The 25,601-nt window shown below is 38.7% G+C and overlaps 1 protein-coding gene across 1 annotated transcript; it reads right to left on the reverse strand.

Moving 5' to 3' along the window:
* Positions 1–45: 45 nt before the first annotated feature.
* Positions 46–25,537, reverse strand: PUM3 (pumilio RNA binding family member 3). The gene is made up of 18 exons (XM_072359526.1): positions 25,410–25,537; positions 24,973–25,079; positions 22,560–22,742; positions 21,399–21,534; positions 20,622–20,697; positions 19,873–19,966; positions 19,611–19,677; positions 18,879–19,053; positions 17,234–17,337; positions 16,671–16,749; positions 15,403–15,501; positions 14,343–14,396; positions 10,644–10,724; positions 8,696–8,838; positions 7,859–8,081; positions 6,534–6,621; positions 4,595–4,685; positions 46–292 (listed from the first exon to the last, which is right to left on the reverse strand). The coding sequence occupies exons 2-18, from the start codon at positions 25,067–25,069 to the stop codon at positions 163–165; spliced, it is 1,920 nt and encodes a 639-aa protein (XP_072215627.1). The 5' UTR covers positions 25,070–25,079; positions 25,410–25,537; the 3' UTR covers positions 46–162.
* Positions 25,538–25,601: the final 64 nt, after the last annotated feature.

Below are 25,601 nucleotides of genomic sequence, written 5' to 3' on the forward strand. Positions count from 1 at the left end.
GAAGCAACCATTTGCCACACACAGCACAATGAAAACAAGAGACAAACTGCTCCCAAAATGATTTAATTCACAAATGCTTCTTAGAACACAGACATGGACCAAAATCTTACCAAATGGCAGTTAATTGCATAGTTGTAACTGATCTTCTTAGCTTTGTGTGCACTAAGAAGTCAGTTTCTCCAGCAGTGCTTCTATTCCTTTTACATTTTTATTAAGCTTCAACTTTGGAACAATTTTTTTCAGTCCTTTTTTGACTGCATTTGTCACTTTTTGATCAGTGCTTCGGAGAAGGCTTCCAGAAGAGGTGGCAGGGAAAAAAAACAAGATAACAAAAGTCAACATGTAGTTCATATGAAAAACTATCCACATACAGATACTAACTACTTCAAGTGCCAACAGAATATAACAGTTTGCCCTGACCTATTAGAGATAAGTGTAAAACTTTCAGAATGCATGAACGTAATTACTCAGTTTTCTCTCAGCTGAACCAGGCAGGGCTGTCAGCCCGTGTCTGGGTCAGTCAGTGTCAAGCTCACGGTTGCTGTCTTTCTTGCAATGGGGATGCTAAAAATGGATGCAGTGAACTATGTATAATACAGATCAAGTACTTTTAAGTATTCTACTTCTGCATGTCCTTTATTGAAAGACTCAGAAACTCAGTAGGTCCATTCTTTACTAGACATTAACTTTGGGGAAAAAAAGGTAATCCTTCCTAGATAACTATTCCTCATAACAAATGAGGAAATCCATCATAAGATATAGAACATAATTAGAATTGCATAATAGTCTTTGTCTCCAACTCAACCTAGGCTGAGGTCATCTTTCTCCTTCTTTCGAGGTAGTAGGAAGTGTTTTAATATAGTCTTGAAATGTTTTATTATAATATGAAGTAGTAGAGTGAATGGTACACTTAGTTTGCCAGTTCAAAATGGTGAGTGAACACTGCCTAAAAAGCTCATTATCTTATTCAATCCATGTAGGCAGTTGAGAGCAGCATTAGAAGTTGCAACAGCAACCAAATAAACCAGGCATGTCTAAGCTGTGGCTCACTCTCTATCCCACACCATTGCCCAGAAAAATAAAAAATGTATATGTAGCAATTGGTGGAGGTTATGTTGAAAAATAGCATTTTGTTGCTGAGAATTTCCTCTATCAAAAAGTTATTGTGCTCATTGTATCTGTTGTAGTTTCCAAAACGAATAGGAGGCATTACTTTCAAAGCAGCCCAAGACAATTAATTCTTTTTTATTTGATGCAGCCTGGACAAGCCAACATGCTGAACATGCATTAAATAAAGTGAGACTGAAAACAAACTGTAACACCTGTGTAGTTGTACCAAATAGGCTGCATGATGCTATTAGTCTTTACAAGCCTTGCAGTTATTCTACTTGACTCAGATCTGCAGATACCTAAAACCTTGTCTATTGCATACTCTTTAAACGTGACTTTAGTAGCCCTTCACTACCTAAAGGGGGCCTGCAAGAAAGCTGGGGACATTTTATCATGGAAAGCAGGAACAGGACAAGGGTAATGGCTTTAAACTAAAAGAGCAGATTTAGGTTAGACATGAGGAAGAAATTCTTTATTTAGAGGGCAATGAGGCACTGAAACAGGTTGCCCAGAGAAGCTGTGGATGTCCCAGCTCTGGAGATCTTCAAAGCCAGGCGGGGTGGTGCTTTGGGCAACTTAGTCTAGGGGAAGGTGTCCCTGCCCATGACAGGTGTATTGGAACTAGACGATCTTTAAGGTCCCATCCAACCCACATCCTTCTATGATTCCAAGCAGTAGATATAGCAAGCTGAACTGAATAAAGCAAAAAAATTGCTGGTGCTTAAGGAGAGATTTATGTATTGTCTCCTTAGCAAATCACTCATATTTTCATATTCTGAGAAGTGAATTTCATCTGATAATACCTGTATGAATACAAGTAAAGCTGCTTTCAAACCGCTAGTATCTACAGATATTTCAAGACATTATTTTTTATATGAAACATCTACATGTCTCACAGAGCTCCCAGAAGACAATATAGTCTTATTTTCCCCCAAAGGTCTTCTGGTAAGCAGATGTCTTATGTATTCTATAGACAGAAAATATGACCTCACAATTTAAAAAAAGTGACATGTGAGAATGAATAATTTTGTGTACCTACCCTAAAACATATCACTCACAAATTCAAAAATAATGAGGAAATATAAGATAGAACTGTAAATAAAACAGCACCTATGACATTTTGGGCATAAAACCTCATGTACAATAAGCACTCTGCAGAGCTCTGGTACAGCCTTATGATGCTTCCCATGTTTCATGCTTGTCCTAGGTCAGAATCGGGTGCCAAATTCTCTTACAAAAGTCAAAAGCAAATACGGCACTGGAAGGATGGTGTCTAAAGTGTACCAGGTATCTAAGCAGGTTCCTGCGCTCAACAAGCTGCACATTAATTAATCAGTGTGCTTAAATGACCGGGAAGCCAAAAGCTTCATATGGACCGAATGGGCAGTTCTGAAATTCTGATAAGCAAAAAAGCCAAAGACTGAACAAAAAATAACTGTAGTTTCAAGAATTTGCAGCATCTGCAAATTAGCTCTATAAGAGGGATCTGAGCTTCTTTATGATAAAAGGACTTGAGGTTTTTTGTTTTTTTTTTAATATTAGAAAGTAGTGGTTTTATTAAAAATGCTGACTGAACTAGAAATATCTTTGCAGTAGGATTAAGGTAGCTACTCTTTACCTCTACTTACAGAGTAAAAAAAACAACAGGACTAATTACTACGTATTCTTGTGTTAAGTGTCACATGAAACTGAATAAACAGCTGGTTATGATCATGCACCCAAGGCAGACTAAACTGAAGGGTATCCTGCCTTAACAGTCTTTAAAAGATCTCCAAACTACAAAGGATTCAGATGAAAATAAAATTCCAAAATAGAATAAAAACTCCGTACACCAAATCAAAGCCACACCTCACAAATAGTTTCTCTTCATTCAGTTAGGTGAGGTTCACTTTTTCTGAAAACTGACTGATAGTCCAGGGGATAAGTTCCCTTACTTGGTAACAGGGCACTCTTGTCAAATCCTCACCCTATAGAAGCATGTGTAATACCAGAGAGAGGTAAAAGTTCACATTCCTAACAGAAATTTGCATAAATTAACATACGTGGGTATGTTCCTGTGCTGTCTTCTAGAATAAATAGAAAACTAATATTTATGTATTAGCAGAAGTGTTTAAAAGCTACTGAAAACCTGTTGTCACACAGACAGCTGAACAGCTCTTCAAGTGTGATTCATGGAAAAAATTCCACTAACTTACTTTAAAATATTACTTGGACAATCAAAATATATCTATCTTGATTGACATAAAGCAGCAACATCACATGTTAAATGACTGTCCTCAGTCTTAGGTTTGAGAAAAAAGTCAAGCATTAATACACTGTCAGTGCACAGGACTTTATAAAAATCTCTACTGAACATCTGTGCAGGGGATTAGATTACTTATAGGCTCTAGATGCATTTATTGAACTTGCAAGAGGCAAAAAGCATTACAATTTTATAAACAGATTTTTATCTTTACAGCCAGATCTATAAGACTATTGTGATATTGTTTAAACTGGTTTTTAATCTGGATTGCAACTACTGTTCTTACACCAATTCTTCTCAGTAATAATCTGAATGGCAACGACAAAGTTAGTATTAAACTCAGATTTCAGCAGTAGGACTCATATTAGTAAAACACCTTTTGATTCACCTTGCTGAAGTGTACAAATGTCAAAGTAGCCTCACTCAAAGATAATAAGAAGCAAGGATGTGAAGCAAACATCAAGGAAACTAAAGTAACTGTAGGAGAGGGAGTAACTGTGGAAAAGTGGAGATGATGTTTTCATTTTCAGATTCATGTTGTCTGTTCGAATTGTTTGCCAATTTTGGCTCAGAGTAAGACTCTATCAGGAGACCTTAGGGCAAAACCTTTGGTTTCCATGACCTGACACTAACATTTAGTTAGAGTGTGAAAACAGAAATAATTAATGCCACTGCTGGCATATGATAAAGTGATTGTGTTAGCAATCTGACTCATGTGCACTCTTTTTTATCTCCAGAGTTGCATCATTAACTAACTCCAAGTTGCAGGCCAGTCAGCTCATCATTCATAATGGCCTATTCTGAACACTTATCTTTTTATGGAAACATATCTGGCCTCCATAATTAGGGCATCAAGACAAAACAGCGAATTACATAAAAAAAGAACCTGCATTTTGTGCATGCTGACCCCAGTCACGAGTACTTCAGGACAAGCTATTTCAATGTAGCTATTCATGGCATCTTCCTTTACGCCTTTTGTGTTTGTCAATACATGACAGGTACACTTAAAATTAATTTTTTAATCTTATTATTTTTACAATATTGAGCAGCTTCCCAGAACTGTAAATGCCCAAGCTCAAAGAAAAACCCTTGGAAATGCAGCTTTTAATTTTTCCAGCATCTTTTTCCACTGCAGGCTTACCAGTAGCAAAAAATGAAATTTCTGCCAGCATAATGCCAACTGATAGTTGCTGAAGAAATTATACTATGAGCTAATAACAAACAGACATGAGCCTTACATACCAACAAAGAATAATGGCACCTCGATTTACTTCTGCCCAGGTCTTCAAATTCTCAATACCAACACATTCCACCAATGTTCTTCCAAAGCAGCCTTTAAAACACAGATGGGGAGAAAAAAAGTAAAATTAAGACAGTACTCTTATGCAATGAAGCTAAAAAGTTAAAAGTACTTTCAACTACAATTTAAGCTAATAGTTTTTAGCCACCCTGCATTCATGAAGTTATTATCCTTCAGAATAATTCAATGCACTGACATGTTCATAGTTTTTTGACTAGTTCCAAGTATTGCTTAAAATTTAGCCAGTTGCGACAATGGGCGACAGCTTATTAGTATAAAGTATTATCTATTTTTCTTCTTTTTTCCAATGATTTCAAAGGCAATCTATATCTTAAGGCATACACCCTGAAGTAAGAGCACCTCAAATACAAGAGGCAATTACATGCAATATTGCATACACATATCTGCTGAGAAATGCTGTTTTCAGGCTTTCAACTCTACAAATGAAGAAACAGAATCTGTACAAAGTTATTTAAAACTCCGGAGCAAATACTCTACTGACACAAGTAGAGTATGTTTGTATGTTTCCTTCAACTATACTGATGCTACAGGGCACTAAGCTTACAAGCCTAATCTTACTTACAGATCCATTACACTAATGATACATGTACAAAAAAAAAAAAAAAAAGAAAGAAAAAAAAAAAAAAGAAAAAAAGAATAGAACCAGAGCTGATCACAGGTACACAGCTGAATTTGAACAACTGAACTTGAGGGTGAATTAATTGAGCTTACAATCTGTAAGATGAGCAAATTTAAGAGGAAGTAACCAGGTTGAATACCTATTTAAACAGTTTTGGTTAGTTTTTATTCCACTCTTCCATGCATTATAATATTCTGGTTGTTTTTTAATGTTAATGCCATAAAAATCACGCCACTAATAGTCAACGGCACATGTTTCAGTGAAAGACATAAAAAAAGTAAAAGCCTGCGTTTCAAGTGGGAATTACATATACTGTTAGCATGAATAAAGTCATGTAACCATCATAATCTCAATTAGTGTAGTCTCTAAAAGATGTTCAAATAAGATACATCTTTGAACATATCCAGTAATTCACTTGCAAAATGAAGTAGCAAAACAGCCTCCTTTCTGAAATGCTTAATAAAGCTCAGTGTTCTCTCATTTTTAAAGGAAAAAGCAAAAGGCTGAACATAGTAATTATTAATAGGTATTTCAGGTCTGATAATTCTACAACAAAGAGGCCTCCACACACAAGAGAAGTTCTCTCTAGTTTACCCTACACCATCCACCTCCATTCATTTTTCAAGGTTTTTATATAGGGGAAGAAGTAATCTCTAGTAGGATATGGTGATACACACACAAAGATTTTGTAGTTATATAATAAAATGAATTCCAAAAAGCTAAATTAAGATGAGAACATCTGTGCCCAATCTCTGCCTTCTGGGATATAAAATAGCAAAGATGTCCTATTTTTGTGTCTGAATTATTGTAGCAACAGTTATAAAGCAGTACCTCAGCAGCTCTAATGAACACAGTATGGATTACAGCTTGGCTCACAAGCAGCAATGAAACAAGTCTTTCTGTCAGAAAGGCTTTACTTTCTCTATTATTATCCTTAAATTGCTGTGAGTCTGAGCAAAGATAAAAATATTTTAAGCACAGAAACTAAAACTGCCCAAATACACAGTAAACTCAAATGTGCAAACTACACATCAGTACTTGCTTTGTAGAAGAAAAATGTACTTATGTTCTTCCCATGAAACAACTGGCAACAGCAAAAAAAGACAAAACCAGTGATCTTAGAAGATATTAAATTTTCATTAATATGTTTGTAAAAATAAAGAGAGCAATCTTATTTAGGCTATATTACAGACAATGCAAAAGCACAAATTTTATCAAATAAGGCCGAATTTCCAACATACCTTCTTTTCCATTCTCTCTCATTTTTTCATCTTGCTCTATTAACCATTTCAGCACTAAATGACCTGCTGGATGCTCTGCAATGTGAAGCTTTAAGAGGGGAAAAAAACCCACACAAATAAATTATTTAGTGACATTTCAAAATCCAGTTATTTTATAATGCCTGCATGCTTTACCTATATTTTCCTTTGCAAATATATGAATATGTTTTTTAAAAAGTTAGCTGTTTGTTTTTATTCTGTCTTGTAGCACCTAACTTTCAGTAGTATTTAACTGTATTTGCTGCTCCTCATCAGATAGTATCTCATCCACTGCTCTTAGGGCTTCATGCTTACTTAGCAGAATCTCTAGTTCTTCTCCAAGAAGATCTAGACTTTCTGTATTTTCATAGACCTCAAAAGTCACCACAGTACAGCTTACAGAAAAATAAGAGAAAGCATAAGCTCCTGTGAAGTTATACCATGTGTTTATCTTAAAAACCAGAGGTAAGTGGTTTTGGATACAGGACCTTGAAGACTGATGCTCCTAGAATGTCTGGGTATAATGCCCACATTTCGTAGGGGTGGCAGAGACGCAATAAATCTAGTTAACTTGTTAAGAATGGGTGTTATTTTCAACATTCCTCCTTCATCTCTTAACTGTCTTGATAGTTCTGTTCCTACCTGAAGTACTATATTGCCATATTCCATAGGCATTTTGGAGGATGGGACACTACAAAACTCGGGAAGGTTGAGACAGTTCAGCAAAACAACATAAATCTGGAGGGTACCTCATTTACATAACATTTTCCATCTTCTAGTCTACAGAGACCTTCGTCACTGACATTAACTCAACAAAACTGGGGAAAATGTCCCACGAATATTTTGAAGAGAAGGTCATACTTCAGAGACAACTATTAGCTACAATCTTCCACTGCATGAATATATTCATTCCTGAAAGCTAAGAGGTCCTGTCAGTCTCAGTGTAAATGAACTGTAAGAAGTTACTAACTGCTTGATTCCATAGTGTTAATGTTAAAAGAGAGCCCATGTTACATGACTGTCAGCTACTTTCCCTCAAAACATTTAAATTAGTTCTGGAAGACCATGAAGTATCTTGCTTCCCACTTCAGATGAAATTATATCTCAGTCTTTCACTATTACAGACACAATAATAAGCTATTATAGGAACATATCAGAAAACCAAGTGGGAACACTTCTAGTGTACAGGTTTATTGTGGAAGTTCATTGGATTCTTACATTAAGGAAATAATGTGCAGACTTCATGTTAGTAACAAAGCATAAGCAAATGAACTGCAAGGTCAATGTCATATGTCCTGTTACACTACCTGCCCATCACGGCCACCTGGAACCAGCTCTTCTGCTGCTAAATTAGCAATTGCGTTTAGTGTGGGCTGAATGTCACCAGTAGCTGTTCTTAAGATATCAGCAACCAAGACAAAGGTAGCTTTGTCCATTACTACTTCTTGGGTATGTTCTTGCAAATACTCAAGCAAAGGTGGGGAAATGGCTTCCAGGAGTTCATGGCGGCGGAGTTCAGTATTCTTCTTACTGATGAAAGAGACAGCAAATTAATGCAGAATACTTGCTCTGTACGTGCATCAAATAAAAAGTGATTCAAAACACAGACACTCTTTGAGACAGCTAAAAATTACTGAAAAATAAAAATAATTATTCTTCCCTGTTTGTCATTCAGTTAAATGTTGCACACATTTTAAGAACACGTGGCAAGATTGTATAAAGCCTCAAACTGTCAGTAAACTTCACAAGAGGGAGTTTTTCATTAACAATGGTAATTTAACCTCCATCTATTGTCTATTCATTCTATAATTGCAGCTACTGAGAGAGACTGATTAAACAGTTCACTTTATAGTTGTAGCAGCTTCAAAAGCTGACAAGCATCAATATCAGTACAAGATAAGTGACTTCAAAATTTTTTTAATTTTTATTGCTGTATCTGAAGATCTTGCCAACAACCTAAATCAAACAATCATCATACACAAACTTTAAACCAAAAACAGAAAAGCAAGGTTGGCATATAATAGTAGTACTTTTACACCATAAATAACATATTACTGTTTATATTTCAGCAAAATTAAATTTATCATTAGAGAAAGCTGCATGAACTCCTTTGGACTCGGAAAAGAAACCCTCATCTCAGTTACCTGTAGGCATTTCCATCACCCTGTTGCAAAAGTGTGATGATTTCTGGAACAAAATGCGCAGGGTCTCTAGGACTTAGCAAGTACAGCAGGACCTTTTTTCCATGTTTGTTGGAAATTAAACTGGACAAGGAAGCATTTAATTCCTGTAGCAGTGAACAAACAACAATTACAATGTTAATGGAATAACAGTTTTGAATCACCAGCAATTATGTATTTTTTCAAATGCAAAGCTTAGGAAAGGAAAGCTGCATACCATAAAATTCATATCTACTTGTGAAATTTAGAAAAATAATAATTCATAAGTTTGTAGAAGTGAAAGAAATGGAGGAAATGTTAATGTTTAAAACAAGTTCTTCAACATCACTGATTAGAAAACACTACAAAAGAACAAGCTTGTCAATACATACATGTACAAACAACAGTGCATAATCTGGTATGTCATAATGGTGTACAGACAGAATTTGAGAAATAATAACCTCAGCAGACCAAACGTACAGAAGATCATCTATCACATCACCCAGGAGTGATCACTGACACCACACTTTCAAATAGCTTATAGTCAGTGATGACAGTCAGTGAGAAGGGAAATTCAATCCTACATTGATCAAACATCCAATAGCAAAAAAGAATCCATTAATAGAACAAATCCAACTTCTGCTGGCAGCACCATCAGTATTACTTGTAGTTTATGTAAGCATTAGCAGAAAACAACTTTCCCCAAAGAGCAGCTGATGGGTAGGAATAACCATTTTGTAAACCTCAGAATGAGCATCTCTATTAGTCTGTATGTACTTTCATTTTTATCATCTTCTTGACAAAGATGCCTTCATACAACATTATTTTACACAAGTACTCTGAGACTTGTGAGACCTCTGAATACTATCAATTTATTCCTGATGATTACAATAATCCATTCCTTTTTGAAGTATACATAAATGTTACGACTTTAAAAATTGGAGGACTCTACATGGCTTTAGGCACTTCAAGCACATTCTATGTGCCACTGCCCCTACAAACCCCTTCACCACTCTGCCCTCGCCATTTTGAAAATTCTTTCAGCAACAGCTAGTAAAAGAAACTGAATAACAATGGTTTAAATCACTTTCACCCCCGCCCCCTAACAAACACCAGGCCTGGTTAGTTGCCTTGGAATCATAACATATCCTGAGTTGGAAGGGACCCACAAGGACCACCAAGTCCAACCTGTGGCTCACACAGGACTGGCCATATTTTGCAGACCATTCTTGAATTCCATCAGGAATGGTTTCCTACTGTCTAACCTGACCCTCCCCTGACACAGCTCCTTTGAGAGGGAAGAGAAAGAGACAAGTGGTTAGAAGCTAGCAGAAAATGATAAAAATCCTCATAAACTGTAATGATCATAAGTTGGATGCAGCACTTCATGTAGGTTTTAGTTTTAACTAAATCTTCACATTACACACTTAGTGGAAAGTGACACTGAGATTTAGATCCATGTGTACTTAATGTTCCAAGGGTGACCGATGGTCGAGTATTTCAAAACTCAGAATGGGTAAAGAAAATATTTAGTTCAGTACAACTAAATGCAAAAAGCTTTGAAATCAAGTTATGACACAGTTAATTAACATAATAAAAAGGAGGCATTACTTTCAGAGCAGCATTCATACTTATGCTTAAACTTATGACAACGACATCTTAATTTAAAGAGATTTGGGTCATTCACTAGCCTGGATGAACATGTACAATTCTTAGCAAGTAACGAATCCAAATTAATTCAAATTCAATAAGTAACTGAAGAGAGTTATGAAGAGAACTGAGTTCTTTTATGACAAGAAAAAAGTGACACACAAAGAAATAAAGTTGGAAAGGGCTTAAATGATTTCTAAAAAGTAGATGGATTCTTACTGTCATACTCTTGTACAATGAAAAATGAGACAATACAATGATTTAGGAAAAAATAATTACTTACGGTTATAATTAACTGTTTCACAAGTTTAGTGTCATCAATGCAATCAAATGCTGCCAACAAGACCAAATGAGAAAATTCACCCTGCAAATATGGGAATAGAAAACTTCGATGACACAGTTGCTTTCTGTGAATATTTCATTTTGTAATAATTCATTTTGAACCAACACTTAAGACCGTTCAACATGATCTGAGCATACAAGCAAATTCTTTCTACTGACACAGAATGAGAAGCCAGAAAGCTTTCAGATTTCAGAAAGCTGAAATCCAGGTTTAAGAGAAGCCTGTTTCTGAAAATGTAGATTAATTTGATCTGCATTATACACTGGTATATTGCCTTATCACATGCTAGCTATTAACTTGATCTGACTGTATAATCATCATCTGAAATCATAGGATTCGCTTTGTTGGAACATTGTATACAGATTTTCTTTCACAGAAATACAGAATAGTTTGGGTTGGAATCGTTCCAGTCCCCCTGTCATAGGTAAAGATGCTTCCCACCTAGACAAGCATGCCCAGAGCCCCAGAGAACCCGTCCTGAATTGATTCAACCAAGGTCATCAATGGCTTTCTAGGCTACCAAGTTCTTATTTCCAGGTGACATCAAGCTTTTCATCCACCCATACACGAAGGACTCCTCTGCAAGGTGAATATCTGCCCACTCATTGCCCACATCTGGGGTTGTCCAAGCACAGGTGTATGTCCTTGCACTTATACTGCTGAATCACATTCACTTATGCTCATCTCTTGAACCTGAAAATATTCCACTAGTTAGCACCTCTTTCCCTCCAATACATCAACTGTACCTCTTGGTTTAGTACTGTTGGCAAAGGTGCTGACAGAGCACTCACTTCCATTGTCAAGGTTGCCATCAAACATGATATGTACCAGTGGTCCCAGTAATTAATGCAATTAGCCCTGCTTTCCACTTGGACACTGAGATGATAACCACACCTTTTGAATGTGTGTAACCATCTAGTTAACTCCTCATTCACCCAGTGGATCATCCATCAAATTCATGTCTCTCCAATTTGAAGATAAGGATGCTTTGCACAAGTACAGGCAGATGACACCATCTGCTTATCAACCGACATTGTAAGCTCTGTCATAGACAGTAAAAATTTTCAGGAAACTGTTTTGCCCTTAGTGAAGCCACACTGGTTGTTACCAATTATCACTCTATCCTACATGCCATAGCACAGCTTCCAGGAGGCAGAGGGCTGAGACTAATGAGTCTTTAGTTCCTCACATATTCCTTCTTTCCCCTTTCTAAAAATAGGGCTATGTTTCTCGTTTCAAGTCACGAGAAACTTAACTGGAGTGCCAGAACTTCTCAAATATGATGCATACAGCTTATTCACCAGGTTCCTCAGGACTCTGGGATGCAAACCATCAGGTCCCATGGATTTGTGAGCACTTAGGTTCCACAGATGGTTCCAAAGCTGATCCTTTTCCATAGTTTATTCTCCTAGTCCCTGCCTTTGCTTGCTGGGATTTGAGGAGTGTGGCTAGGGCACTTGCTGGTGAAGACTGAGGCAAAAAGCAGTTCAGCACTCCAGCTTTCTCTGTATGCCAGGTAAAGAGGTCTGTTCTCTTTTGGAAAGGGCATCCTGACATTTTCTGTCTAACTTCCTAACTTATCCCAACATGCCTTACAACCAGATCCTTGAAGAGACTGAAAAGTCTTCTACACTGCATTTGCTTAAAACTGAAAAGAAGTACATAATATAGTTCTGTAGAGCACGTATCTAACAAAGTCAAATCTACACAGCATAGGCATAACCCAATTCATTTGCATGTCAGTGAGATTATATGAGGGTGACATTAAACCTTCACTACTCCGAAACTGCTTCAGCTGATATTCAACCAGTTTCTGATTTCTATACACATATTTTTTATATGTGAAAAATCAGATTACTTAGGCCCGTGGTCTTCAAAGTGGGGTGCTCAAGACAATCCACTGGGATATGAGAAATGTTCTTGTACCATTTGAAAGTAAGAGATACTTTTGAAATGGCATTTCTCATCTTTTTTAGTTTTTAAATGTGTACATTATTATGTATCTGTTATATCACTACAGTTATACTGTATATTATTAAGAAATAAATGCACACAGTGAAGATAGGGTTGCACGACCAAAAAAGGCTGGAGACATACTGACTATGCCATTAGTAAAGAGAACACTACAGTATCCGTAAGGGAAGAAATCTGATTTTTTTATTTTTTATTTTTTGCAGGTGTAGCAATAGTGCTGTGCAAAACTACAAATGTATTCTGTGCCACAACTTCCAGTCACATCCCATTCCTGAAGGAGCTCAAGGCCAGGCTGGATGGGGCACTGAGGAATCTGGTCTAGTAGAAGGCGTTCCTGTCCACAGCAAGGGGCCTGAAACCAAATGATCTTCAAAGATCATTTGGAGTGGAGCTCTGCAGAGAGGGACCTGGCTGTCCTGGTGTATGACAGGTTGGCCATGAGCCAGCAGTGTGCCCTCATGCAAAAAGGCCAATGGCATACTGGGGTACATTAAAAAGAGCATGGCCAGCAGGTTGAGGGAGCTGTTCCTCCCCCTCTAATCTGCCCCTGGTGAGGCCTCATCTAGAATACTGTGTCCAGTTCTGGGCTCCCCAGTACAAAAAAGACAGGGATCTCTTGGAAAGAGTCCAGCGGAGGGCCACAAAAATGGTGAGGGGCCTGGACCATCTACCCTATGAAGAAAGGTTAAGTGAACTGGGTATGTTTAGCCTTGAGGAAGGAAGACTGAAAGGGGACCTGATCCAGGTCTATAAATATCTAAAATGTGGGGAGCAAAGTGGCAAGGCCAGACTCTTTTCAGCAGTGTGTGGAGACAGGACAAGGGGAAATAGCCAGAAGCTGGAGCATAGGAAGTTCTGCATGAATGTGCACAAGAACTTCTTTACAGTCAGGATGACGGAGCACTGGAATAGGCTGCCCAGGGCGGTTGTGGAGTCTCCTTCTCTGGAGATATTCAAGACCCGCCTGGACACCAGCCTGTGTGACCTGGTGTAGGGAACCTGCTTTGGCAGGGGGGTTGGACTCGATGATCTCTAGAGGTCCCTTTCTATCCCTATGATTCTGTGAAAGGTTTCTTCCAACCCAAACTATTTTCTGATTTTATGACTCTTACACAAAGTAAATACAGACCTTCTCCATTGTATATCAGTTCAAGATTAGTTCGTTTTGAAGCTCCCAAACATAAAAATCTGTAACGCTTTTTCTTTAAAATAATATGCTCAAATAACCTTACCAATTACATCCCCACAGCACATCTTAATTTTAATCTGTATACAGAAGAGGAACTATTTTAGTCGCAACCAACTGACCAAGGAGCAGTATAAAGACACAGTATAAAGATAAACTTGAAGATACTTGTTTTCTTTCTGTTTCAAACAACTAATTCTCCTATACATGAATTAAAGAAAAAAGAATTGAAGAATAATTACAATTAACTCTGCTGCCTGAAGGAATAATTCCGTGCACACAATGAAGCTTCTTCGTGTCTTCAAATGTATTAGTATAAGCTGTTGATTATTTCAGACTATTTAGTACAACATCAGTATTGCAAATGTAATTCTGGGACATCACAGCTGCTTCCAATAGCAGAGTACACAAAAACTAGCCTTTAACCATACAATATTTGTTTCTGATACATTTTTTATTTACAACTAATTAACACTCACCGTAGCTATTTTTTCAATGTATGTCTTCATAGTTTTTACAATAACTTTTCTGTCCTATCCAAAAAAGAAAGAAATTCAAGTGAGTCCATAATGCCAGTAACTCTGAACAAGTGTACTGTTATTTACTCCTTCAAAAAAGACAACTTCCACTTTGCTTCCTAAAACAATGAATAGTCACCAAAGTCTAACATTTGTAATATAAGTCAGCACCCAAAAAACAATGTAAAGGGTTAAATATGAGGCTTTATTTCACACTACAGTCTCACAGGCATTCTGTGAGGTGTCTACATGATTAGCCCAGGAATGGGGAGATCCCACAAGGAAACAACTTCATAAAAAATCTACATACAACCACTTATTTTCTGTCAGTTACTTACAGAATAGGAATGCCCTTCAACTCTTTGGAAAGAAGCCTAATCAATATGACCAGAAACTCTGAAGCAGAGATTCTAGTTGCAAAACCCCTCAGAGCAAGATTTATTTTTGGAGGAAGATTCCTCTGTGTTTCTTCTGTCAGCTATTATGATCATTGCTCAGTCATCGCTAATCTCCAGTATCTAGCAATTTTTTTTAACTGTCTTTTTATAAAGTACATGCTTTCTTTGTTAAGCAGAAAGATGGAGATGTCACAGCATTTTCAACAACTGATGGGACACACCTTGAGGAACTTGAAGAGACTGTGTCATCAGAAACAGTTCCTCTTAATTTTTATTTTTAATTAAAAAAGTCTTGACATTCTAAAACCAAGTATTGTTTCTTCCTTACAACCATTTCCCTACTGCCAGTTCCACCTGCATTAAGAAGTCTGCAGGATGAATGAATGGCTAATAAGAGTTTTATGTGTTAATCCAAAAAACACTTCTGAAAAGAAAAGTAGATGCTTCCCTTTTATGAATTCTCACAATAGCATCCAATTCTCAAGTTTTACTGCATACACTTGCTTGTGTATATGAAACAGGGCTACTTGTAAATAGAAGAACCTATGCGAACAGTAATGCAGACCGGATCTAAGATCAGATTACTATCAAATACAGTTAGGCAGAAAAGAACTGAACATTACCTTGGGGGTACCGTGCCATAAACAGTGCATTGCTACTCTGGCTCCATCGTGAGTGTGTGCCAGGTAGATAACAGCCTCCCTGATAGCTTCTATCATTTCCTGAGGAAGAAAATGTGATTAAATAAAAAAGGAAAAAGAACAATCTGAGGAATTTTTCATGAGGAGACATCAAATCAATTTCTGCCCACAACACTAGAAAGAATATCACTAGGCCTGCAGAACCACTCACTGACTTGACTTATGAAAAGCAGCCTCCAAAAGAGCACCAAGCACAAATAAGCACAGGATTAATGACACAAGCCTGCCCCTCCAAAACTACACTACTTGCTGTGTTGAACTAGAACCATATTGAAGCTTGTCAGTTGTCCTATTAGTGAAATTTCTCAGAATGGTGCTCAGAACTGACGGAAATTAAAAGAGACATCTACATACAACTATGAATTTAGGGGAAAAAAAACAACCACAAGGGCATACGGTTTATTAATGCACAAAGGACATCAGTTAAAGAATATGAAGAACTAAAGGTCATTTAACTATCAAAACTTCCATCCATCTGTCCTGCTAGCCGTAGCAGCTGCTAGCTCCCTAGAAAGTGCTCATTCACATAACTGGCATCATGAGCTATGTGCAAAGGCATGGGCAGCTCTACAAAAGGAGTTTCCAAACGATGACATTTGTGGAAAAACAGAATTAAATTCAACAAACTTTGCATTAAGAGATTATTCAAGTGGTACCAGGACTGCACAAAAATAAAAACAAAGATGAAGAGACACATTCATACTTTTTGGAATAAAAAAGCACTGTTAATTCAGAACTATTTTCTATTGAATTACCATAGGAAACTGTATTCAAGAATCCTGAATTAGATGAAATCTTGATTTAGACAAGGCCACAAATAATCTACCTCACTACTCTTATCTTTGGCTTTGTTCATGATAACAAGGAGTTCGGTCTAGGAGAAAATCGAAGACACACAGCAAGCATGGAAAGCTCCAAAAAGCCTGGATTTGGATAACACTGAGCTGCAGAACAAGGACAGACTACGCTTGGAGATGGGCCAAACTAAGTGAGATACTATTGCATTAGTGTGAAAGCTCACTGTAACTAAGCCTTTGTACAACAACACTCCCCAGTCACATATCTGGAATCATCAGATGTACAAGGCTGGCATTTCAAGGTGTTTTCTTTTAGTAGCAATGCTTTCACAACATAATTAAAAACATTTCATTGAAAGGCAAAAGAAAACAAACTATTGAAAAAATACTTACAGATCTTTGCTTTGGAAGAGCATGAGTGAAGAAGTCCAAAAATACTTTATGTACCAGTGAGTGTTTTATCACAGCCTCTCTGTATTTGGGAAGAGGAAAATAAATAAACGTCCTCCGAGAGCAACAGTCCTAACACAAGTTAATGCTACTTTCTCTGTATTTCCAAAAAAAGAAAAAGCACGGTGTGCAGAAAAAATAGGTGATGTGTACGATGTTTAGTATTGACAACATGTGGTAAATTCTACCAATAGTAATAAATCCAAAAACCTAGCAAGATATTTTCTTTTAAAGACCACTCAAGAAGCTTATTCAGTATCAAAATAGAAAGGCACACATTCTTTAGAGTTTGACCAATAAATCTGGGCAGGTACTTCACAGAACTTAAGATACGCATCAAAGCGCTAAGGACAAAATTGTTTCTGACTACCCAATGCAGAAATATTACACATGAAAAAGCAGCAGTGTTAGTGTTATTCTTCTACATCAGCAGGCATATACAAGTATCTCCGCCTCAGGAACAGACACATGCTAGACTGACACTGTGAGTCAGTTTTGGTTCTTACTTTTGTGCCATTGGTGTAAGTATCTGCTTCATTTCATCCAGGATGGCCTCTCTCTTCTCAGGCTGAGCTTCTAATACTTTATCCAGAGTTGAGACAATCGGTGTCTGAAATGAATGTTCATTCAGAGTTTTAATCATACCCTCCCCAATGTTAAGAGTTCATAGAAAATACTTCAGGTTCCCTGTTAATCAGCAATTCATTAACAATATCACAAGCAATTGTCTGCAAACTATCAGTGTAGCTACTTTGTGTATGTCAAACTATACACAAAAATACATTTACAGATCTGTGTAATTGTTATTAGCAAACAAAGCTACTTCTATGGTCTGAACTGTTTTCTGACAACTACAGCCAGGTCTTCATGAGGCTGGCAGGTACCTGGTAAAAATCACACTAGACTGGCAGTGTTTCTCCAAGGAAAAAAAATGCAGGATAGCAGACACAGATGTCAGAGGGCAATGCATCAAGGAACTAAATTAGAGGTCCAAGAAGTTCCAGACCAAGAACAGCACGGGAAAGAAATACTACATATGTCTTCTATGTACTAGTTTCCCAGTATCTAGTCTAAACATTTACACTGCAAGCCATAATTTCTAAGACTGTATGCTCCCAGAAAAATTACAGTTCATAAACAGAGAAAGTAAGCCTTTTGTGCTAAAGTGTTGTTAAGTGTTTTAATTAAACTCAAAATAACCTGAAATAAAAAAGATAATACAGTTCAGAAGTTGTTGTTAAAATCCCCTGAATTTTTTAACAACAAAACACACACACACACACACACAGTGAGATACAAAAGTCACTCAAAAGTTGTTAATAAGTGGGGAAAACAATTCTGTACTTAGTAGGAAATACTTATTTATCCATTAATAGGAAACAAAATTCTATAAGTCAGCAAGGAAAAAGAAATACTAGGTGAGAAGTAAGGAAGCAGTTCTTTTTAAACTATTTGCCACTATTTGCTAGGCATACGCATCTAAATGGTTTCAAGAGTTTGGATTCAAATCCAATTGTCTTCATTGGAAAAAGAAAACAAGCCAAAACTGCATGCTGTATGCAGTGCATCTTACTCACAATCAGTTCTCACAGTATAAGATAGTTTTAATGTAGAAGCCATCTACAGCATTAATGGGGAATTAAATCCAAATCTTATCTCAGTAAGGATGACTACTTCAGGCTAGACACTGTAATAACTCCAACAAAACCAAGACAGTGGTGAGGTGCTGGCACAGGCTGCCCAGTGGTTGTGGATGCCCCATCCTTGGAGGTGTTCAGGGCCAAGTTGGATGCCCAAGTTGGGGCACTGGGCAGATATGGAGGTTGGCTGCCCTGCATGCAGCAGTGGGGTTGGAGCTTGATGACCCTTGAGGTCCCCTTCCAATTCAGACCATCCTATGATTCTATGATAAACACTGGACTGCAGAAAAAGCTCATACATGAATGAATTTCACATAGCTCCAGCTGAAAAACACAACCTTAACCTAGAGCAGAAACGTGCAATTTACTCATGCATTTACATATGATAAATTAGAATGCATCAGGACATACAAAGGAATTTTACTGGAGAATACTGTGGATAAATAAGGTACCAGTAACACAGGGCATTAGATGACAGAACACCTTATAACAAAAGTAAGGAATAAATCACCTTGTAAACCTGAAAAGTATTTCCATATAGTTCTTCTGTCAGCATATTTCTCTGTTCTAGAATGGCTTTGTCATTATACGCGTATTCCACCACAGCAGATGCTTCAGCATGACGCAGCATTTTTTTAACATGACCTTTGAAACTTTTTATGATTTCAGCAATTTGTTGTTTTGTCCTGTTTCACAGGGAAAGATTGATAGCAGGAGTTGAAACATTAGGGAAGATAGGACTTAGCAATAGCTTCATTTCTGGAAGCTTAAGCAGGTAAAAAGTATTAGCAGTCAAACGAAGAAATACAAGAACAGAATGGATAACCTTTATGATATTAATGAAAATGTATAGAGAAAGGTAGGCATCCACAAAAGTTATAAAAGATGATGAAGGATACATAAGAAACCTGTGGATAACTCTACAGAAGGATACCTTCCTGAAACACAACATTTCAGTAAACAGTCTTTACAGTCCAATTGTTACTTGTAGAGGGCAAAGAGCACATATTTGAGGGCTTTACTGGCATGTTTTCCTCAGTGATATGTATAGCTGTACCTTTACTTCTTGGCAAGAAGGAAAGAGCCATAAGAATTACCAAATACTCCTTTCTTATCACTGTTACAAACGCATTTCCAGAGACATGGCTTTTTAAAAAATCACTGATGCACTACAGATGAGGAGGAGCACTCATACTGGAAATAAAAAATGCAAGACAAACAAGCAAATTCACTTCATACTCACCCATACATAAGAAACTTTTTCACAATATTCCTGGAATATTTTGACTTACTCAGCTCCACTAGGCTATCTAGGAGAAGGGAAAAAAAACATTCAGGATCACTTTGATTTATTCTTTATATCAACGCTTAAGTAATGACTTTGGGTTTTATAGTACCTTCCAAGCCCTCAGTGGGAATAACACATTATGTCACCATAAAGTTAGCAGTATTTATAAGAAAACAGCACAATATCATACAGGTAAAAGGCGGATGGGAAAAAATACCTTTTAACTCTTCAAACGTCTCTTGCCTTTGCTTGTCATTACCATACTGAATAAAGCACTGGATCACTCGAGTTGAATCATGCGCGAACGCTAGCTGCAGGACAGAAACGTCCCATTACTCTGGAGCATTTGTATGACTATGCATCAAATTTATTTTAACATTTTATCTCCAACAGAGCTTTATGCCACATGCAGCACGTAATGCCAGTTACAATGATTACCTGTTAAAGCATACTAATTTTAAGGCGTTTTTATTGCTTTAAAAATATTCTATGGAACTATAGAATGTTTGCAGTTGCTGACAATTAAGAACACCTGATACACATATGAAATATTTAATACCAAATAAAAACTCATTTTCTCTTCTGTCCTATGGAATTTCAGGTTACCATACTGATCCAATTCTGCATGGCATACCAAGAACCACTTTAGAAGCCAGCATCATACATTTCCAGGCAAAATTACATATTCTGTGAATTAACTTTCTTGCTAAAGATCAAGACAATACTTCTGCAAGGCACTATCATAAAGCAACAACGAGAACACTGAGCGGCTGACTGCAAACTCCACTTTAAATGAGTTTCATTAGACTTGACAAAGCATCCCTGCACTACTGTCCTCAAATCTAAGAGATCTAAGAGCCAAATGCAGCCTTTAAATCCTGGGTTGATTTTGTTGTGTTTTTGTTTGTTTGTTTGTTTTTTGGAAGACTCACATGGCATTTGTTAAATGGCATTGGCTTTCCTTACATTTTTTATTTTTCCATGAAGTAGTTTTTGTAGCTCATTCATCAGCTTTTCCCGCTTCTCCTTATCACATTTCTTCCTACAAGAAGAGAAGTGAAGCAATCCTAAGGAAACCACATTTTCATAGTTTGACTCAATTCTATCTCTAAATTAAAAAGGAAGGCATTAAACATGGTATGAGATGAACTCCTGCTAATCCACATTTACACTGCCATTAATTAAAGCTGAGGCATAATTAAGTGGTCTCAGCGCCTAGAAACCAAACCAGATACTCAAACTTTAAAGTCATTTTCTTAGTAACAACATAAGTAGCCTGGAAACTCAACTCTACAGTCACAACTGTTAGTGTCCCTAAGATACAGAAGATCCCTAACTACATTATAGCCAAATCTAGAAAACAAGCAATTAGAGCACAGCAAAATTAACTCTTCTTTCTGTCATGAGGCCACGGTCCAGAATTACACGTGCCCAAAGAACACTAACCTCCACAAAACACTAAAAACCTCAGTAAGCTTGCAGTGATCCAACTGCAAGGAAACCTGTGGTTTATAACTCAGAAAATAAGACAAATCCTTAAACATCTTCACCTAAGATGAAGGTGAAAAATCTAGATATTCCTATAATTGTGGAAGGTCACACTTTACTTAAGACTTGCATGTAATGGTGTCATTCAGTGACAGTTTCACAGCAAAAACATAGCTGCATAAAAGTTACCAAAAGACAGTACTGCAACTTATGACAATGAAAGACAAAAAAAAGCACACAAGAAAACAACATTACCTTCTCACACTCTCCCATATTTGCTTTGATTTTACAATTATGTCATAATTACTTTTATCATTGAGTTGTCTGCTTTGCTTTAATTCCTTCTTTTTCTTTTTGAAATCATCCCATTTAGGCTTCTTAGAATCTGACTCTGAAAACAAAAACATTTATTTTCTACAGTTAAAAAAAGAGGGGCAAGGGAACCCTTCACATGTGAGCTCTGGTAGCTCTTTGACTTCAATTCCTAATACACCAGGTGTTCTGTCTGCATTTTCCCAGCACAAATATTTCATACACATGCTAACCAAGTAGTTTCTAGTTTTAGAATGCCAGAAGAACATGGCAAACAATGATTTTCCCTTCAAAGTCACTCAAAGGATACATTACAAACCTCTTCACAGCTTGAACATTGACCCTACATGTGCCTTCCACTCTGTGACTGTATGGGCCCACTTAATTCTCACTTTGGCTCTTCCATGCAACTCTTCACATTGGAAAGAACCCTAAAGACCAACCCCCAGACATGGATAGGGCTGCTGACCAGCAGACCAGGCTGTCCAAGGTCCCATCTAACCAAGCCCTGAACTTCATCAGGGATGGGGCATCCACAGCTTCTCTAGGCAGCCTGTGATAGGGCCTCACAACTCTGTGAGTAACAAATTTATTAATTAATGCATGTATACTTTTTGTACCGGGGAGCAGAGAAATGGGCGTAGTAAGCCAGGTGAGGCCTGAACTGGGCAGAGTAGAGGGGAGGATCACCTCCCTTGACCTACTGGCCATACTCCTTTTAATGCACCTCAGGGTCCCATTGGCTTTCCTGGCCACCAGGGCACACTGCTGGCTTATCACCAACCTGTCATCCTCCAGGACCCCCAGGTCATTCTCTGCTTTCTGATATCATACCAATTACTTAAACTCAATACTGCGCCTTTCTGTTTGATTTCAAGAAAGCTCATAACTGTTGGTTTTCACAACTTTGGCCCCACATTTAATGAGGAGAAATAAACGATTACACAGGAGGGACTAAAAGTAAACTTGGAGTCACTGAGTCAATTAGAAAAGGTAATTACAAGATGTTGGCTGAGGAAGACACACCGAAAGTGAATAAACTGAATATCAAAATCTCATTTCCATTTAAGTCAGGCTTAAAAAAAAAAAAGGCCATCTACTCACCTCCTTGTGCACTATCCTGGTATTTCCTCTTCCTTGCAAGCTTTTCTGATTGCTGTTTATTCTTGACTTGTTTGACACCAGCCCTTCCAGGTCTTAAATTTCCTTTCAGAGGCTTTTTGGAAATGAATTTAGGCTTTTCCTCCTCATCTCCTTTGCTGTGAAAAGTCTTTGAAGGAACTGAATCTAATTTAAAGAAAGTCCACAAATTAAAATATTACCCCAGAACCACTGTTGCTTCAAAGTAACAAACAGTTATTAAAACAGGAATCACACTACCTTAAAATATGTCATACCACAGTGTTTTTGGCTTCTCAAAGCCAGTGTTTAGTTGTTGTTTTTTGGCAGTTCCTGAGATGTCCCATTTCTACCCCCCCTTCCATTTATCCCAGAAAGATCTGCCTTGCCCAAGCATTATTTTCAGTCTACAGCATAATGGCCCAAGCCTAAAAAGGATGAATCTGAATTAAAGATATCAAAAATCACGAGTGCCAGAATTTCTTCTTCACAGTTTACAATCACAGCTGTTTGGACATCAGTTCTGACCATATCTGAATATGATAGTTAGTTGAATAGATACCATCTCAACACTGATCCATAGTACTTTGCACACCCTAGCTTCAACTCACTAGTAATTCTTGCTTTTTAAATGGAGGCAAGCATAGAACAGAATAAGAAAAAAACCAACAACTTACTTCTTATTTTTAGCAAGAGTATTTCAGCTCAACCAAATACAGCTGAAGGGCTTACAATCCTTCAGCTTTATTTTTTCCAAGCTGTTTGTCTGATCTTACCATTAGTACAGTTTTGAATGCAACACAGAATCATAGCATGGCTAAGCTTGGAAGGAGCCTCTGGGTCATCTGCCCTATCTGCTCACATAGAGTGATCCAGAGCACAGTGCCCAGCACAAAGTCCAGCTAGTTCCTGAAGATGCCCAAGGAAGAAACCCCACAACCTCTCTGGGAAGCCTGTGCTAGTGCTGTCACTTGACAGTAAAGAACTGCTTCCCAATGTTCAGATGGAACCTCCTGTGATCCAGTTTTTGCCTGCTACCTCTTGTACAGGCACTACTGAAAATACCATGGCTCTTCGTCTTTGCACTGTCCCCTTAGGTATTTATGGGTGCTGAAAAGACCCCTTCCAAGCCTCTTATTCTCCAGGCTAAACAGTCCTAGCCCTCCAAGCTTCTCCTCACAGTAGAAGTACTCCAGTCTTTGCCATTGTGGTGGTCCCTCACTGGATTCTTTTCAGTGTGCCTACATCTCACTTCTAATGGGAGGCTAGAAGTAGACAAAGAACTTCTCAGAGTTTCTAAGACAGCAGCTGAAGAAGCATGTCTCCTGACATGCTGACAACACTTTGCTTAACAAAGCACAGTATATCATTCACTTGTTTTGCTGCAAGAGCACACAGCTGGCTCATAGTTTAACTTACTGCCAAATGGAACAGCAGTACTTCCTCCATACAGCACAGCCTTCCAATAGTGTGGCCCCAGCACATTCCCATGTTGTCCCTCAGCATCTGCAGAAGTCTGCACCCCTTTCACGAGGTTCCTGTCAGTTCCCTTCTCCAGTCTGTTCAGGTCCCTCTGGATGGCAGCACAGCTTGCTAGTAATCAGTGACTCCCCCTGACTTTGTGTTACCTGCGAAGTCTGGGAGTGCACTCTAGCACATCATCCACATTAACAAAAATGCTGAACAGGCCCAGACTCAATATAGACATTAGGGCACTCCATTTCCAACCAGACTATGAAGACAGGCGGAGGGAGCTGGGCTTGTTCAGCCTGGAGAAAAGAAGGCTGCGGGGTGACCTCATTGCAGCCTTTCAGTACCTGAAGGGAACGTATATCCAGGAGGGGAGCAAACTCTTTAAAAGGGCTGATAATAGCAGGACTAGGGGAAATGGTTTTAAATTGAAAGAGGGAAGATTTAGGTTGGATGTTAGGGGGAAGTTCTTTACTAGGAGAGTGGTGAGGTCCACAGGCTGCCAGGGAGGTTGTGGATGCCCTGTCCTTGGAAGTGTTCAAGGCCAGGTTGGATGGGGCCCTGGGCAACCTGATCTAGTAAACATGGAAGTTTGGTGACCCTGCCAGGCAGGGGGTTTGGAGCTTTATGATCCTTGAGGTCCCTTCCAACCCGGGTCATTCTGTGATTCTGTAATGATCACCACTTTTTGCTCTCAGCACTGAGCTACATTTCAACGCGCCTCACTGCTCGTCCAGTACTCTGATCATCTGTGAGGATCTCATGGAAGAGGGTGCCTTACTAAGCCCAAACATAACACAGGCCCTGCTTTCCCCTTGTCTACCAGGCCAACTCTTTCATCACAAAAGCTCACCAATTTGGTCAAGACAGAAATAAAGTTCCCACGTACAAGACCATAATCACTTAGAAAGAACCTCTGTCTCCTCACCGTCATCTTTCTTAAACCTTTTTTTCCCATGCAGCTGTTTTCCACGAGATACCTTCCCACTCTTCCCTGGAAACTTCCTTTTATTCCAGGCTTTCATCGTGACGATACTGGAAACAGAGAAATAAACAGTGATACGCCGAGCCTACACCGAGGGAAGAGATGAATCACGACCCCGGAAGACACAGCGCCGAGCCCTCCCTCGCGGCGGCCCTGACCCCGCACGGGGCAGCGGCCACGGGGCTGAGCCGGTTCCCCTCTGGCCCCCGCCGGACCGCGGCAGATGCCCGCAGGGCAGCGCCGGGCTCGGACAGACAAGGCCGTATCTGGCTAGGCCCGCACACCCTCGGCTCTGCTCCCACACAGCAAACATCCGCGTCGGTACCCAACTCCCGAGGGCTGTATCGAGGACTGTAGACAGCTTGTGCCTCCTTACTCACCTGGCTCTTCCCCGTACTGTACTGTACTGCCCGGTCCCGTCCGCAGCCGCTAACTTCACGTGCGCCCCTCGCTATTGCCGCCGCCGTGCTTTAAGGCAGTGCGCGCCACCCGCATTGGCTCTCCAGGCCGATGTCGCGCGACAGTGTCGTAACAGGAGGCGCCCCGCCGTAAAGCGCCACGCGGATGTGCCG

The sequence above is a fragment of the Excalfactoria chinensis genome, chromosome Z (genome assembly GCF_039878825.1).
Source record: "Excalfactoria chinensis isolate bCotChi1 chromosome Z, bCotChi1.hap2, whole genome shotgun sequence".
NCBI lineage: Eukaryota > Metazoa > Chordata > Aves > Galliformes > Phasianidae > Excalfactoria > Excalfactoria chinensis.